Raw genomic sequence first — 15,941 nt, 5'->3', positions numbered from 1 at the left:
CCTCACCCAAGGATATTTTTCCATTGATTTTTAGAGAGAGTGGAAGAGAGAGGGAAAGACAGAGAGAAATAACAATGTGAGAGAGACACATCGATTGGTTGCCTCCTGCACGTGCCCAGACCAGGGCCCGGCTGGGGACGGGCCTGCAACTGAGGTGCGTGCCCTTAACCGGAATCGAACCCCGGACCTTTCAGTCTGCAGGCCGACGCTCTATCCACTGAGCCAAAATGGCTAGGGCGAAATAGGGTCTTTTTACTTTTTTATTTTTAAATAATTCGTTATTGTTGAAAGTGTTACATATGTTCCCCTTTTTCCCCCATTGACACCCCCCCAGCCCGCCCCCACCCCCCACCCCAGGCCTTCACCACCGAAATAGCGTCTTTTTAGACGACCAACCCAAGATGCAGTCATCTGATCAGCCTTAATCCACTGTGACTGTGTTGCTATAAAAAGGGGGATTAGGACAGACACACAACCACAGGAAACCCCTGTGGGGATCAGAGCTGCGCTGCCCAAGCCAAGGCGCTGCCCGTGGCTGGAGAGAGCCCTTCTCTGTGTCCTCGAGGCCCCGCGTCCCTGGAGACAAATGTCTGTTCTCCAAGCCACGGAGTGTGTGGCCCTCGGTCATGTCGCTCAGGAGGCTGACGCAGGCGCCCTCGGCTCTGTCCCCCTCTCCACAGGTGGGGGTTAGGGGCAGGGCCCTGCACACGCCAGGCCACTGCTGGGTGCTCACTTCCAGCGGCCGTGGCCACAGCTCTCGGCCTCCGGGGCCCGTGATAGATGAGGGCAGGAGGGGCAGGGTTGGCCTCAGCTGGAGCTGGTGCTATTCCCAGAGCCCAGGAAGCCCAGGAGTGGCCAGGCCCCCACCCTGCCCCTCTCTGGGCCGCCCCACCCCCACCCCCAGCAGCGTTGTAACAGCTACTACCCGCCCTTTAATCTCAGATGCCTCAGGAAGGCACAGAAAGAGGACACTCTGGCTGGTCCCAGCATCTCACCTGTGTCCACTGGGCCCAGGCTGGCCTTTAAGGGGCGAGGGCAGAACAGCCCTCTTCTCAGAGGAGCCTGGGATGGAGCCAGAAAGCAGAGGCAGGATGCGGGGTGCAGAGGCCCCACCCCACAGGTGCTCAGTTGAGAGGAGGGAGGAGGGGCCTCCTGCCTCCATCCAGACGGGCGTCTGGCCCCTCTGCAGGCCGTCCAGTGCCAGCCAAGGGTCCGCTCCAGAAACTTCCGTCCATTTTCCCCAAAGTGGACACGATGCTGCTGGCCGAGTCGGGGCTCGGGGACTTTCAGGACGGTGCCCACTGTGTGCCGAGGATGGGAGACGGACACGCCCAGAGTCCTCGTGCTGCCTGTTCCCCGGGGTCTGGATCCTGACCGAGACCAGCTCCCACATAGCTACCTCCTTGCCTGGCAGCCAGGCTCTGCTGGTCGCAGGACAGTCCGCAGGCCAAGGCGTAGAGGGGCCCAGAACTCTGCACGCTTCCTGGGAGAGGTGGGGAGCGGCTGCCCCCGTAGCAGCCCAGGGCACAGTAGTCGCTGCTGCTGCCCTCTGACTGGGGGGGCGCCGGCCTGGTGGGCCTCGCGGGCACCCACTCCTCCTGCGGCAGGTAGGCAGGCAGCTGCCCTCCCCACTCCAGGGCTGCAGGCAACTCCTCTGCCGGGAGCCCAGTGCCAGGGCCCTCCTCCTCCAGGCCCACGAACGGCCAGGGATCCGCCGGCTCGTAGGTAAGCAACGCAATGGCCTCCCGGGCGCTGGACTCCGAGGCTCCTTGGGCGGCACCGACACCCACCTGGCTCGGCAGCGCGCCAGCTCTGTGGGTCCCTGTCCAGATCTGGAACAGAGCATGGGGCTCAGGCAGCGCGATGGACTCGCCTGGAGCAGCCTCCCCTCCTCCTCCAGGAAGCTCTCCTGACACCCACACCCAGAGGCCAAGCAGCACCTGTGCCCTGTCTTCCCCCCCCCCCCCTCCACGTGCCAGCCCAGCCTCATCAGGGGATCCCAAGTTCCTTCAGGCCCCTCCCCCTCCCCCAGCACAGGGCTTGGGGCTCACAGCAGCCAGAAATGGGGTGGCAGGGGGAGGGGGAAGGGGAGGGGAAGGGCCAAGGAGAACCGAGCCAACCTCTGCCTGCTGCTCTTTCAGCAACCAGAGCTCCCGAACCCAACTCCCGCCCTCACACACCCACCAAACACTGGAGATGCTGTTGGGACTGCAGCCTTTGGCTTGAGGCAGGCAGACCTGCACCCCTTCCTGGGGCCACAGGAGGCAGCCCTTCCCACCCCCACACCTCCCCCCTCCCCACACCCCCTCCAAAAGGAAGCTGCTCCCTGGGTGGGACCAGGAGCCTCCAGCAAATGCACCACACACACACCATATCCTCGCTCTGTCCCCAGGCAGGTGTGGTTCTACTGAGAAGGGGGGGTACAAGCAGCCCAGGGGCAATCACAGTCTGTCATCCCACTCAGCCTTTGTCCCAGCTGCCCAGAGGGCCTTGTCCCGCCCACTGCCCCGGGGAAGAGGTGGACCCCACCAAGGACAAGGGGCTCCCCTTTAAGCTTCAAATGATACTTTTGGACGACTCGTGAAGGGAGGGGGAGCCTGGGAAGGGCAGGTCTGAGGACCCAGGAAGCACTGCTTCTGCTCCTTCGACCAAAGTGAGGGGCCTGAGCGGGTGAGAGCGCCTCCTCCCCCACCCATCCCGCCTATGCCGGGAGCAGCAGGGAGGGGACCGGTCTGCACAGAGGGTCTGAGGAGGTCCTCCAGGCTGTTCCCAGCTTGCCATGGCCCTGCGGGCACCCCCCAGGGCTCCACAAAGAGGGAAAGTGAGGGTCCACTCATTGGCCAGGTGCCAGTGTGCTACCAGGGCGGCCGGAAGGGCCAGGCACCCCACCATGGCCAGCAGAGCAGTGTCCCCGGCCAGTGAGCCCCCAGGACAGCTCACACACTAGAGACCCTCCCCACAGCCGCCACACAGACACCCGGACATGAAGAAAGGACGAGGCAGCAGGTGCAGACAGCCCCGGATTTACCTCCAGGGGCTGCTGCGACCCAGCGGACAGATAACACCATCAGAACCTTTACATTTTTTCCCATCAACAATGGAATTAGAGACATGAGCACAAAAAGACATAAGCAATAGAAAGCACGGTTCCTTTTTTTCCCCCCCATTTGAGACACCGTGTATAAATTTAAACCCACTCTATATACCCAAAAAGCTCGAAGCACTGAGAAAAGTCCCCATGTCCCCCCCAGCCCTCACCCAGAGCCCACATCCTGAGCCGGCCAGGCCTCTGGGCAACCCCTGCCCGCCCCGCCCTGCACCCAGCACCTGGAAGTTCCCGTGGTGCACGCTGTAGAGAGGCTGGAAGAAGGGCTCCGGGGACGGCACGTTCTGGTGAAGGGTTCTCTTCACCCTGCGCCAGGAGAGCGCGGTCAGAGGCCTGCCCAGCCCCGGAAGCGGCCGGCAGGGAATGCAGCTCTTCCCACCTGCAGGCGGCCAGCTCTGCCCCGTCCATGCAGCTGCCACACTCCCTCCTCCACCCAGTCCGAACCTGCTCTCAGGGAGACCCAACACCTGGCCCTGTGCCTCCCTGGCCATGGCACTGGTTTATACCAACACGTGTGTCCTTTGCAGGGTGCGTCTGATGGTGAGTTTGGGGCCTGGGGCAACCAGCTGTGGTCTCAGCCCACAGAGGGAGCCGGCACCTCCAGGAACCCCAGCTGCCATGAGCAGGCAGGTGGCGACCCCTTCCCTCCCGACTTCTCCCAGATCGGCCCAGTCTGGGCCCACTGGCCCTCCCGCACAGACGCAGCACAGGGCTCCAACCCAACAGTCCAGATCGCCTCCGCCCGCCTCCCCTGGGACCCGGAGCCCCTAGCTGCCCACCTCAGGGGTGGCACCAGGGGTCACAGCTCCTCTGCCCCAGCATCCCCTCGGTTTCCCTTCCTACGATCCCAACCCCGGAAATTCCCTCCCCTTTGCTCTCTCTACTTCTCTCCCAGCTCTTGGCTCTGAGGACAAGCCCAGCACCCTCCTCTACCTCTCGGCCCCGCCCATGGCCCCCAGCACCCCTCTTCCTCACCACTCACCCACCCCATCTCTCTCTTGGTCCGCATCCTGTCTCTACACGGCCGCACCTGGCCGCCTCCTGTGGGCCCTGCCCTTGAGGAGGCCCGTGCCCTCTCTTACGCCCTGACAGGTGTGATGGCCCGTCTCCGTCTGTTCTCTGAGGCCACCAGGTGCCGACGCAGTGTGCTCACAGGCTGTGCTAACAAGGGAGCAAAGCACCCAGCACCTCCAGAGGCTGGAGACAGGGCCTCAGCAACCTGGTCCCGGTGACTTTGGGTCCCTCCTCAGCTCTTCAAGGTCACACGGCCCCCCTCCCCCGCCCCCGCCCCCCAACACACACACACACTTCAAACCCAGCAGCTTGGAAACTCCCCGCCCCATCCAGGACCTGACGGTGGGAAAGGGAGGAGCACAGGGAGCATTGCTGGTTTGCCCTCCGCACCCCACTTACCACACACATTGACACGCACACACATCCACATGCACACACAAATACACACAATAACACATTCACAAACATGCACACAGCCACATGCACACACAAATACACACAATAACACATTCACAAACACGCACACAGCCACATGCACAGCCCTTGGGCACCGACCTGGGTGACAGCTTGAACAGGAGGTAGGTCAGGCCGGTCAGCAGGAGAAAGATGGACATGGCGACAAAGGTGCTGTCGGGCTGCCTCAGAGGCGAGACCAGGAGGCCTGAGAGCAGGAAGGGCCCAGAGCTGTGAGCAGCCTCAGCACCAGGACGTCCCCCCAAACCCACGTGGCAAAGACACCCCCCGAGTGCCCCGGGCCTGCGTGGGGAGCTGGGATGGGCCTGGAGGTCTGCGCGGCGCCTGCTAAAGCGCCTGGGTGACTCGTGCACCCTGGCCTCACCGTCCCTCCTGCAAGGCCAGCGGGTCAGGGAGCCTGCCCAGCACCCTGTGCACAGGGCCGCCAGCCCTCCCTAAGGCCTGGGGCAGCCGTGGGCCGCCTCCCCCCGCCCCCCCGCCCCCAGCTGAGCCAGGACTCCAGGTTCCTGGGAAATCCGAGCTCGGCTGTGTTTGCGTCCTCCCTGCACCCCTCAGACCTCAGGGCCGTGCTCGCCTGGGGCATGACTGCCTCAGGGACGGTCCCAGGAGTAAAAGGGCGGGAGGGGAGGCCCAGCGGGGCTCCCAAAGGACAGCAGCCCCGAGCACCCACCTTGTCTCTGGGGAGACAGGAAGCTCACGGGCTGGCTCCACTCGCTCCAGGGGCCCTCGTAGCGCTCCTCCTCGGCCATGGCGTCCTCCAGGTTGGCCATCTGGACACGCAGCCGGGCCTCATAGGTGGAACCGGGGTCCAATTCAGCAGCCTCAAGGATAAGCCAGGTCACCCCGACAATGTGACCCTTGAGCCGGGCCCGCTAGGGGGTTGAGGACAATCCGCAGTTGCTGAGGGTGAGACTGGGTCCGCCAGCCCTTGAGGACGTACACACACACACACGGAGGCACGCTCACCACACGCGTGTGCACACGGCACACTCACGCACGTACGCACGCACCTACCCACAGGCACACGCCTACACTCTCCTACCCGCGTGCTCGCTCGCACATGCGCACACACAAACATGCTCACCACCCTCACTGCACGCATACACATAGGCATGGCCTGTGAGCACTCACATGTATCATGTTCAGGCATACCCAGGCACACGCGTACACAGACATACAAACACGGGCATGCGTGCACACACGTTCTCCGGGCTCTGGTCACCGCCCTTCTCAGAGTCCCCCGTCAGCCTCCCCCTGTGTGGAATGAGGAGAGGCCGGGCCCCCCGCTGGCCAGCCCGAGCGTTACCTCCCAAGCCTCCTCCTGCCTCTTGAAGGCCAGCTCATAGCTGAGCAGCGAGGCCAGCGGCTCCAAGGCAGGGCTGACGCCCCAGGTCAGGACACAGGAGTCGGAGCTGACATTGCTCTGCAGGTCGGAGGGAGGGTCCAGCTTCACTAGAACAGGATGAGGCCACGTGAGTGTGTCGGCCAGCCTGCCCAGGGCTGGGGTCTGACGGGCCCCTGCAGCCTGCCCAGGGCTGGGGTCTGACGGGCCCCTGCAGCCTGCCCAGGGCTGGGGGTCTGATGGGCCCCTGCAGCCTGCCCAGAGCTGGGGTCTGACGGGCCCCTGCAGCCTGCCCAGGGCTGGGGGTCTGACGGGGCCCTGCAGCCTGTACCCGGGGTCTGACGGGCCCCTGCAGCCTGCACGGGGGGTCTGACGGGCTCCTGAGGCTGCCCAGGGCTGGGCTCTGATGGGCTCCGGGGCATGTTCAAGACCCTCGCAGACCAGGGGGCCTCACGGGAGGCTGCTCCAGGGAAGCCCCAGTGAGACAGCACAGCAATAGCTCCTCCAGCCCCTGCAGCCAGACAAGCTGACTCTCGAGGCCTCCTTCCCTTTCCCTCAGGAGCTGTGTGTCATGGGGTTCCTTCCTGCTGTGACTGACGTGCGTTTCAAGCTGCAGCCCAGGCCCAACGCAAAGCTCTGTCTTCATCGTCCCTTGGAACCAACCCCTCCCCTCGCGGGCCCAGCCTCTGCCAGCCCGGGCTCCCTGGCAGGGCCCAGGACACTCAGGAGGCACGGATTCCCCAACAGCTGGGCAGCCAGGATGTTTCTGACCGCAGCGGCCAAGGTGCCCACCCCAGGCCTCACCATGTCTCCGGGGCAGGTACTGAGGGTCCACCAGGCTGACCTGCTCCTTCCCAGAGATGTGACGGTGCAAAGTGATGGTGAAGTTGTCGGAAGGCCCAATGACCTCCTCGGGCGGCAGGGCCACGGTGCACGCGCTGCCCCGGAAGACACACCTGTGCTTGCTGTCCGGCGCTTGGTTGCTAGAAAGGGTGTGCATCAGCACCAAGACGCTGCCGCGCCGGCCTGGCCCCCGCTGCTGTCACGGCGACCCCGCCCTTAGCCCTGCCCTCTGCCCAGGTGGGCCTGGCCCCGCACCCTCACCTGGTGAAGAGGAGCCAGGGGCTGGGGCCCTGGCCCAGCTCTGGGGTCGACCAGTGGCAGTCAATCCTGAGGATGTTGTTGGTGAGGCAGGTGAAAGTTCCAGCCCCCGGCCCTGGGAGCAGTGACCACTGGGAGCCCACAGCGGCTGCTGCGGGCAGGGAAGGGGGAGGGGAGGCTCTGGAAGCTCACACCCTAACAGGGCGGTCCCCAGGGAATGACAGCAAGAGAATTCATCAGGGCAGGGCTGGGAGGTCTGGACAGCGATGCTCTGGCCCATGGCACGTGGGTGGGACTGGAGTCCAGGCTGGTCCCTGGAGGGCAGGTCCTAGCACAGTTCGGCCACACCCTCCCCGAGGAGTTTGACAGGCAGCCAGCCCCGCGGCCTCCCCCACCCGCCTCACGCGGTCACTGGTGCCCTCACCTCCTCCTTCTCCGGGCACCGAGACTCCCAAGCCGACCCAGAAGCAGACCCGGAGCCAGGTGCCCATCCCGCGCGTCAGGGCGGCCCTCTCCAAGGTCCAACCTGCAAAGGATGCTGCCCGTGAGGCCCTCCCTGTGAGGAGCGCTCCCCACGGTGCTCTGAATGGCTCGCCCCTTCACACTCACGTGTCCTGTGAACACGGCTGGGCACCGCTGCCCGAGCTGCACCAACAGGCCACCAGGCTCAGGTCAGTCGACCTGACAAAGACTCGAGGCTGCAGCAGACAAGAGTGGACCCTCACACTCAGCTCCGTGTCCGAGTCTGCCTGGAAGGCTCCTCTCTGAGACCAGGTCCCCTGCCAGCCCAGTCCCTGGCCCTGGCCCAGGTCCCATCCTGGACTCTGTGGCGTCTTGCCTGGTGGGGTGTGGAACATGCATTACCCACTGGAATTCCCACCAGACTTGTGAGGCAGAGAGCTGACTCCCAGGGCGGGAAAGTGACTTGCCAAGGGTCACAAGGCCAACTTCTACCATCGCCTCTCTCCCCGTGTCCCCTTCAATTACGGCCTGTCCCAGCCCGCCGCTGCAGGAGGGCGGAGGATGGCAGGGGGGTGTCCATGCAACAGCGGGCACTTCCTAAACTCTGTGCCACACCCCATTCAGAGGTGCTAGGCCCCTAGGAGAGCAGAGGTTAGTGGAGACTCGGGCCTGGGTGTTAGGCAGTCCCTGGGTGCTGTGCAGGGAAGCCGCTGGTACCCTATCACCCCGTTTGCAGCTCCAGATGGCGCACTGATAGCCCCCAGGCAGGAAGCAGGGTCCGCCTGGTTACGCAAGCCTGATGGGTGATAAGGAGGCCGAAACGCTGCAGGCACACACACCGACCTCAGCACACATGCTCCAGGAAGCAGACAGCACTCCAACCCTCCGTGTCCCCGCAGACTATCTATGTACCCACAGGCCAGACCCCGTGCAGATCAGGGAGACCTCACCCTTCCCTAGAATGAAGTGCCACCGGTGCCCTTAGCCACAGAGCTCGTCTGCAGCGTCTGCCCCCTCCTGCTCAGTCACAGGTGGAGATGGGGAGCCGCCTGACCACAACTCACTCTCGGGGCGTGTGAAGACGGGATCAGAGTGAGCACCAGGCCCCGGGGGGAGCTCGGGCCCAGCAGGCCCCCGCCCCAGGGTGGAGGGACACGTGCATCTGTGCAGAAGCAGGCCAGCCCAGCTCAGGCTCACCCAGGAGCCAGGAGCTCGAGAGCATGGAATACAGTGGCTCCAAGCTCAGCAGGCCTGGGGGCCAGGACCCGCCCTGGGGAGCAGTGGAGGGTTGGGTAGGATCATCCTGGGGGTGGGGGCCCTTGCTTCTCCTTGGCAGAGAACACCTCTGTCTATACCTAGAGAGCTGGCTAGAGTGGGGCCACCACCCTCCCCGAAATGAGGAAACCGAGGGCCAGAGAAACCAGGCGCCTGCTCAATACCCGGCACCCGGCACCTCTGTTCTTGGCTCCCATTCAAGCCTGTGAGCTCACAGGGAACCATTGGTCTCTCTCTTCAGGGCTCCTCAAGCGAGAGGCGGGACATTATTGAGGCAGGGCCACCCCCACCCTTGACAACGGGCCCGGGGCCAGGCGGTGCAGAAACCCCTCCTGCTTCCTGGCTGGTCCTGTAGGAGGCATTGGGATGACGCCGTGAGGACCAGTCACTCTCAGGGGTGGCTGTAGAGCAGCAAGAGACGTCCCCTTGAACAGAGATGCTCCCTAAGACCTCTAGTCCCGCGGGGAGCCCTCCCCATAGCCCCCCGTCTCCTCCATGGCCTCAGGGTCAAGGTCAGCTTGCCTGCCATGGTTTCCTGGACCATCCGAGAGTCGTGGGCTGCCTCGCAGCTGGATCCCTGCCTCAGGACCCACAGACACCAGACCACTCAGTCCCTCAGCTCCCCGGCCCAGCCCAGGCAGGCAGGCTGGGGGCTGGCGGGGGCCCTGGGATCCTTGGTAGCACCCCTCCAATCGGCTTCACACCAGTCACTGCGCCCACTTCCTGCCCCTTTAACATGGAATCTGTTTTCTAGTTTTCGTGGAGAGGGAGCGATACCCCTGCTATTCTCCCTGGCAGACAGGGGGTGAGGTGGACGCTGCTAATTAAACGGGCGCTTGTCCTCTGTCTTCTCTCTGCCCTTCCTGCTTGGGGAGAGGGATAAATTCAGGCCCCCCCGCCCCAGAACTGCTGGAGCCTAGGGGACGCGGGGACTGTGCTAGGAAATGGGACCAGAAGTGGGAGTGGACCCCACCTTCCCCTTTGGGTCACACAAGCACATGTGGGCACCCCCACCCCGATGGCACCGATGGCACCCCGGATGCTGCTGGGCAGTAGCTGCCGAGGACGCTGTGCTTCCTGTGGGCGCTCAGTGGGTGGGAAGGGCAGGGCCCAGGAGAGGTCAAGGCGGCTGCAGGAAGGGGATGGTGGCCCCAGGGGGGTGCGTGGGAGGGGCGCTCCATCAGGGGCACATGTCTGGGAAACATGGACACAGCGGGCAGGAGCTGTGGGAGAGGTGAGGGCTGGACCCACAGGGCCTCGGGTGGGTAAGGGCGCACACAGAGGGCGGGGCTCAGGGCAGAGGAGGGAGAGGCTGAGGATGGAGCCAGAGGGGCAGAGGGGAGCCTCGGGAGCTCACGTGGGTCCTGCTGGTCTGCGCTCCAACCCTGGCTCCCTGCGGGCCTTCTCACCCGGAGCCCCTGCCTGGCCTCCTTCCCCATCACAGGCCTCTTCCTCCAGGAAGCCCTCCCTGAGCACCCAGTCTGTCTCCCCAGCAGACCATGGGAGCAGAAAGCCGGCAGTAGCCATGGGTCAGGGCTAGAATAAGGGTGTTGACACGGCTCTCTTTGGGGGTCTTGTGACTAAACGGGGAATCATAACACCCCTCCCCTGCCAGCACCTTCCCAGTGCCCTGGCTGCCCCGTTGCAGCCCCCACATCAGGCGAGAACCTGTCTAATTTATGTTGTGCCCCCTGCACCCACCCTAAATGTTCAAGAAACACACCCCGAAACCCCTGCTGAAGCTGCCTGCTACTAGTCAGTGCGAATGCTGTGGGCTCCTGGGAAGGGCGCTCTGGACATTATTGAGCAAGAACCTTGCTCCCTTCCTCCGCTTGGCTGAACAAATCCTCAAATCCCACCCCCACCGCGGCCCCTCCCTCAGCTCCAAGGGGGGCTATCCCCAGACTCCCCGCTCCTCTTGGCCCTAAAGCCCCCAAAGGCATGAGGATGTGGAGACACTGCCACCCCGGGGCCTGGACCTCATCTCCACCCGTGGGCGCAGCTGGGACCATCCCCTGGAATGCCCATTCACACCCACCCGTGCCCCCAGAGTTTAGCTCAGCCACCGGGGGAGCAGAGCCACTTCCATAGAGAAACCGCCTGACAAACGCAGTGCCCTTCCCTCTGCCCGGGGGCACCCATGGCCCCTTCAGGCCTGGAAGTGACAGGTGCCAGCTGTGGCCAGCGGTGCACTCTGCTCTCCCTGGAGGTGCCCCAGGCAAGGACACCGGAGGAGGTAGCACTCGGGGGTGCTCCCGGGCACCCCCTTCCAGGGCTCACGCCCGGGGAAGGCGGCTGCCGGCCCTCCCTGTGTCTGAGGTGCGGGCTGACATGAGTGGGTGGGACGTTCCCGTTACACACTCACCTTCCCAGACGCATCTGCTGGGTCCCATGGCAGGACAGTCCCTGTGCTGGCGGCAAAGCCCCTCGGCCTGATCCAGGAGATAAGTGCCCCCGGGGCGGTGACGCAGCCTCAGCCTCGCACGGCAGGCTGACACAGGCCGCCCACACCTAAACCACGAGCGCAGTGAAACAGCCATCCGGGGGGAGGGGGTGGGGGAGCAGGGAGGGGAGGACTGTCACCACTCGTCATAAGCCCAGGAATTATGAGGTGGGACCACTTTGATTCCCTGTGATGCTGAAGGTTGCCCCGGGGACTTTGGCGACTTGTCCATTGATTGGTGGATGAGTGTCTGTTGTATTCGTCCCCAGGGACACCACTGGGTGCATTACCTTGGTCCCAGGAGGCGAGGACCGTGGCCAGGCACAGGGCAGCGGCTGGTCCCCTTCCAGGCTTCTCTGAGACCAGAGGTGCAGACTGCTCTCCAGCAAGGCAATCTGGGAGCCACGGGAATGGAGAGGGCGGGAAACATAAAAGAAGTCAGCGTCTGTTAAAGTAAACAGTACAGAAGGAAATAACAGTAGGAGTTGCCTTTTCTCTCCCCCCAGGGGTAGCCCTTGTGAGAAGGCAGGCACAGACGGACCAGACATTTCTAAGCTCAGATGCACATTTTTTTAAATTTTTTTTATTGATTTTAGAGAGGAAGGGAGAGGGAGAGGGAGTGGGAGAGAGAGGAGAGAGAGAGAGAGAGAGAGAGAGAGAGAGAGAGAGAGAGAGAGAGAGAGAGAGAAACATAAATGATGAGAGAGAATCATTGATCAGCTGCCTCCTGCACACACCTTACTGCACACCCACAACCTAGGCATGTGCCCTTGACCGGAATCGAACCTGGGACCCTTCAGTCCACAGGCCGATGCTCTATCCACTGAGCCAAACCAGCTGGGGCTCAGGTGCATTCTTAATGGACTCATACTGTGCTCTGAGCTTCACAGCCTCCTTGTTCCTCTGGCTATTTTCAACACTTTCCAGGTCAGCACAAAAACACACCTTGTGCCTTTAATGGTAGTACATGCTGTGGTTTCATAATCCCGCTGTTTGATTGTTGCCTATATATGCATTTTGAATTTTTATTGAGATATAATTTACATATAACATTCAAGTGTATAGATGCTATTTTAAATGAAGGTAGTGAACAATTCTGGGCATGGATCTTTAATCACCAGAACGAGTACTTCTGTACAAAAAATGGCTACGGTGGAATTGTAGGTCTAAGGTTCAGCATTTTAAAAAATCTATAGCTACTGCTCTGGCTGGTATGACTCAGCCAGTTGGAGCATCGTCCCACACACCAGAAGGTCACAGGTTTGATTCTCAATCAGGGCACATATCCAGGTTGCAGGTTCAATCCCCCAGTCAGGATGCATATAGAAGGCAACCCATTGACGTATCTCTCTCACATCAATGTTTCTCTCTAGCTCTCTCTCTAAAATCAATCCTCTCTTTCTTCATCCCTCTCTAACTTCTTTCTTCATCCCTCTCTAAAATCAATTTTTTAAAAATAATAAAAATTAAAAATAAATCTCACCATTAAAAAAAAGTCCATAGATACTGCCAAGTGACCCTCCAAAAATGTACCGACTTCTACTCCCACCAGAAGTGTGAGAATGCCTGTGACCCTCACCAACAGTATATGCATTATCAGTGTTTTTAATCTTTGACAATCTGATAGGCAACGATATTTCAATGTTGGTTTTCTCTGCACTTGGCTATTAGTGAAGATAAGCATCTTTTCACATATTTACTGGCTGTGTGTTCCTTTCAGTACCAAATAAGTCACATTTCAGTGTGTGTACGTGCCTACGTTTATCTGTGAGAGTGCCTGTGTGCACACATGTGTGTGCGTGTGTGTGTTCTGTGCATCAGAACATCTTGGGCGAGGCTTGGGTACCTCAGAGCTGCAGCTCTCTGGAGCCTGAGAACACCAGGACCCACAGAGACATGGAATCACAGGCTCAAGCCCAGGAAATACCTTACGAATGATCAGGGACATAATCACATTTCTTTCTAATATTTATGTTTCTTGTTTTATTTGTATTTATTGATTTTTAGAGAGAGGGAAAGAGAGAGACATCAATTTGTTGTTCCACTTTTTTATGCATTCACTGTATTTATGATTCTTGTATGCTCCCTGACTAGGGATCGAACCTGCAACCTTGGCATATCAGGACAATGCTCTAACCAACTGAGCTACCTGGCCAGGGCACTAATATTTAAATTTCAATCAGCTCGGTCCCCATTTTACCTGTTACAAGGAAGTACTCTTATACTCACTGGAGCCATCCCTTTGCTAGTATCTTTATCAAGAGAGCTTCCTTCCTTCTGTCTATCAGGGCCTCCCTCCACCTTGCTGAAGCTAGAATTTACTGCAGGGGTCCTCAAACTTTTTAAACAGGGGACCAGTTCACTGTCCCTCAGACCGTTGGAGGGCCGGACTATAGTTTAAAAAAAAAACTATGAACAAATTCCTATGCACACTGCACATAGGACACCGCAGCGTTTTTTATTTTGAAGTAAAAAAACAAAATGGGAACAAATACAATATTTGTATTTGCATGCGGGCCGTAGTTTGAGGACCCCTGATTTACTACCTTAAAACCAATAGAACACACAGCCTACACCAGGGGTGGGCAACCTTTTTGTGAGTGCGTGCCAAAACTAGCAAAATCTCTGACTCAAAATTCTTCTGCGTGCCAACCCTAATTTTTTGAGAACAGGTTATGCCTACTTGATATCTCTTAAGGTGTACGCATGTGAAGAACCTTGAAGAAATAAAATTCATTCGAGCGACAAAAACACAGTATATGATGATGAAAAATACATTTATTTTTTAATGTATACATGTACACTGGTAGTCCGACAGAAAACTTTATGACTCCGTTTGATATTATCAGTGGGACTTTTGCTGCTGCATCACTGATGACAGAGATTTTACATCAGGTTTATATTTCGTGACCTTCAGAGATATGCACGAGCTACTACTTTCATCCGTCAGGCTACTCCTATTACGAGACTTAACAAAATGCATCACTGAGAACAAAGATTCACAAGCGTACGTGGATGAAAACATGGAGAGTAACGCTGTTGCAAAGTTTTTTAAACAGAAAAAAATTTCTGGAATGGCATTCCAAGTCCTCAATAGTTCATTCTCGACACTTCTCTCTGGTACTCCTGTCTCTAATCGCCTTTTTTCAATGTTTTCCAAGTCAACTCTAAGGTCAATAAATTTCTGCTTCCAAATTGAGCTACTCTGAAATTCAATCAACTGCATTTCAAAGTCAGCCATGTCTAGCCATGAAAACATTTGTAAGTTTAGCTCCTCCAGTTTTGTGCTGTCTGGGAACCTCATGAATTTTGCTGTCTCTTCCAGTTCTCTGAATTTCACAAATCTTGAGAAGAACTGCTCAACAGTTGACTCGATGATGTTTAAAAACAGCTTCTGAAGGCTTTGACAGTCTGTCTGTCATCTTTTGGGAGGTCTTTGATGTGCCTCTTGAGGTTTGGGAAATATCTAAATCTCTCACCATCCACATCCCTCTTAAAGACTTCCAGTTTCTTTTCAATAGCCTTTATGTAACCAAACATAACATCAAGTGTCTTGCCAGTTCCTTGTAATTTAACATTTAAGTCATTCAAATATTCACAAAAACTGTAAATGGAAGATTATAAGAGAGGGTTTCGCGTGCCAGCAAAAGTTACTGGCGTGCCATGTTTGGCATGAGTGCCAGGGGTTGCCCACCCCTGGCCTACACCATGATCCCAAAGAAGAGACCACAAAGGCTGGAAAGAAAATGAACCATGGAAAGAAAAAAGCCAGAGAGGAGACCCCAAATTCTGCAACTAAGCTCTACCAAAGTCTCTGAATGACCCCTGACCTACATGCGCACAAGCCCATTCCAGCAGCCCAGCAAAGGTTCAACAACCTGAACAGAGATTGCAACTGCTGCCCACATAAGAGACACAGAGTTTGTAACCTGTTTAAAAAAAAAAAAAACTCTTCAGAGAAACGTACCAGAATCCAGTCACAATTTCCAAATAAATCCAAAACCATTAAACATATGAAGGAACAGAACTATGTAACCCGTACATAAGAGGAAAGACAAGCAATAGAGACAGATTCCCAAAACTAAATTGTTAGAAATAGCACAGGTTTTAAAGCAGCTACTCTAACCTCAAAGATATAAAGGAAACTGTGCCCCCGATGTATAAATAGGAAATCTCAGAGAGATCGCAACTAAAAAAAGAACCAAAAGGAAAGTATATGAGTGAAAAATATAGCATCTTAAACAAAAGGGATACATCGTAACCGCACAGAAAACAAGATGGAGCCTTAACCAGAGGGAATCTCTGAAAGAAGCGAGGCGATTGGTATTTGAGCGGATTGGCCCAGGAAATCACATCCCAAACAACACACAGGCAGGCATCTGAGAAAGTCGACACGGTGCCCTCCCTGGGCGGTGAAAGGGAGCCAGGCTGGTCCCGGACAATCACCAGGATGAGTGAGTCCTACAGGTGGGACAGCGGAGCAGGTCGGCTCGCTCCCCACACCTGCGCTTGTGCCAGGCAGTACTCGCAGAGGCATCTACTCACAGAGTCCTTCGCTGGACAGGTAAGACGTGGGAAGGCCAGTCAGTGCCTCTTTGCCAAGAAAATACACTGATGGAACCCTGACATCCCACCTCCTCCCATAATAACCAGAGAGAAATAGAAAAGCAACATCCATGGACAGAGGGAAAGCATCAGACACAAAGAACAAGCAACATAAATTC

The 15,941-nt window shown here is 58.2% G+C and overlaps 1 protein-coding gene across 1 annotated transcript; it reads right to left on the bottom strand.

Moving 5' to 3' along the window:
• Positions 1-359: 359 nt before the first annotated feature.
• Positions 360-11,275, bottom strand: IL9R (interleukin 9 receptor). The gene is made up of 10 exons (XM_036303142.1): positions 11,140-11,275; positions 7,647-7,735; positions 7,462-7,563; positions 7,041-7,188; positions 6,741-6,919; positions 5,901-6,046; positions 5,265-5,466; positions 4,676-4,781; positions 3,328-3,412; positions 360-1,832 (listed from the first exon to the last, which is right to left on the bottom strand). The coding sequence occupies exons 3-10, from the start codon at positions 7,526-7,528 to the stop codon at positions 1,287-1,289; spliced, it is 1,479 nt and encodes a 492-aa protein (XP_036159035.1). The 5' UTR covers positions 7,529-7,563; positions 7,647-7,735; positions 11,140-11,275; the 3' UTR covers positions 360-1,286.
• Between the last annotated feature and the right edge of the window lie 4,666 nt (positions 11,276-15,941).

This window comes from Myotis myotis, unplaced genomic scaffold (assembly GCF_014108235.1).
Source record: "Myotis myotis isolate mMyoMyo1 unplaced genomic scaffold, mMyoMyo1.p scaffold_m19_p_35, whole genome shotgun sequence".
Taxonomy (NCBI): Eukaryota; Metazoa; Chordata; class Mammalia; order Chiroptera; family Vespertilionidae; genus Myotis; species Myotis myotis.
This window is presented reverse-complemented; position numbering and strand designations above follow the sequence as displayed.

Coding starts and splice junctions, on each gene's coding strand:
- IL9R (XM_036303142.1), bottom strand. CDS start 7,528: ATGGGCACCTGGCTCCGGGTCTGCTTCTGGGTCGGCTTGGGAGTCTCG. Junction 6,920..7,040: donor CCCTGGCTCCTCTTCACCAG/GTGAGGGTGCGG, acceptor CACCCTTTCTAG/CAACCAAGCGCCGGACAGCA. Junction 3,413..4,675: donor CTGTTCAAGCTGTCACCCAG/GTCGGTGCCCAA, acceptor CTCCTGGCGCAG/GGTGAAGAGAACCCTTCACC.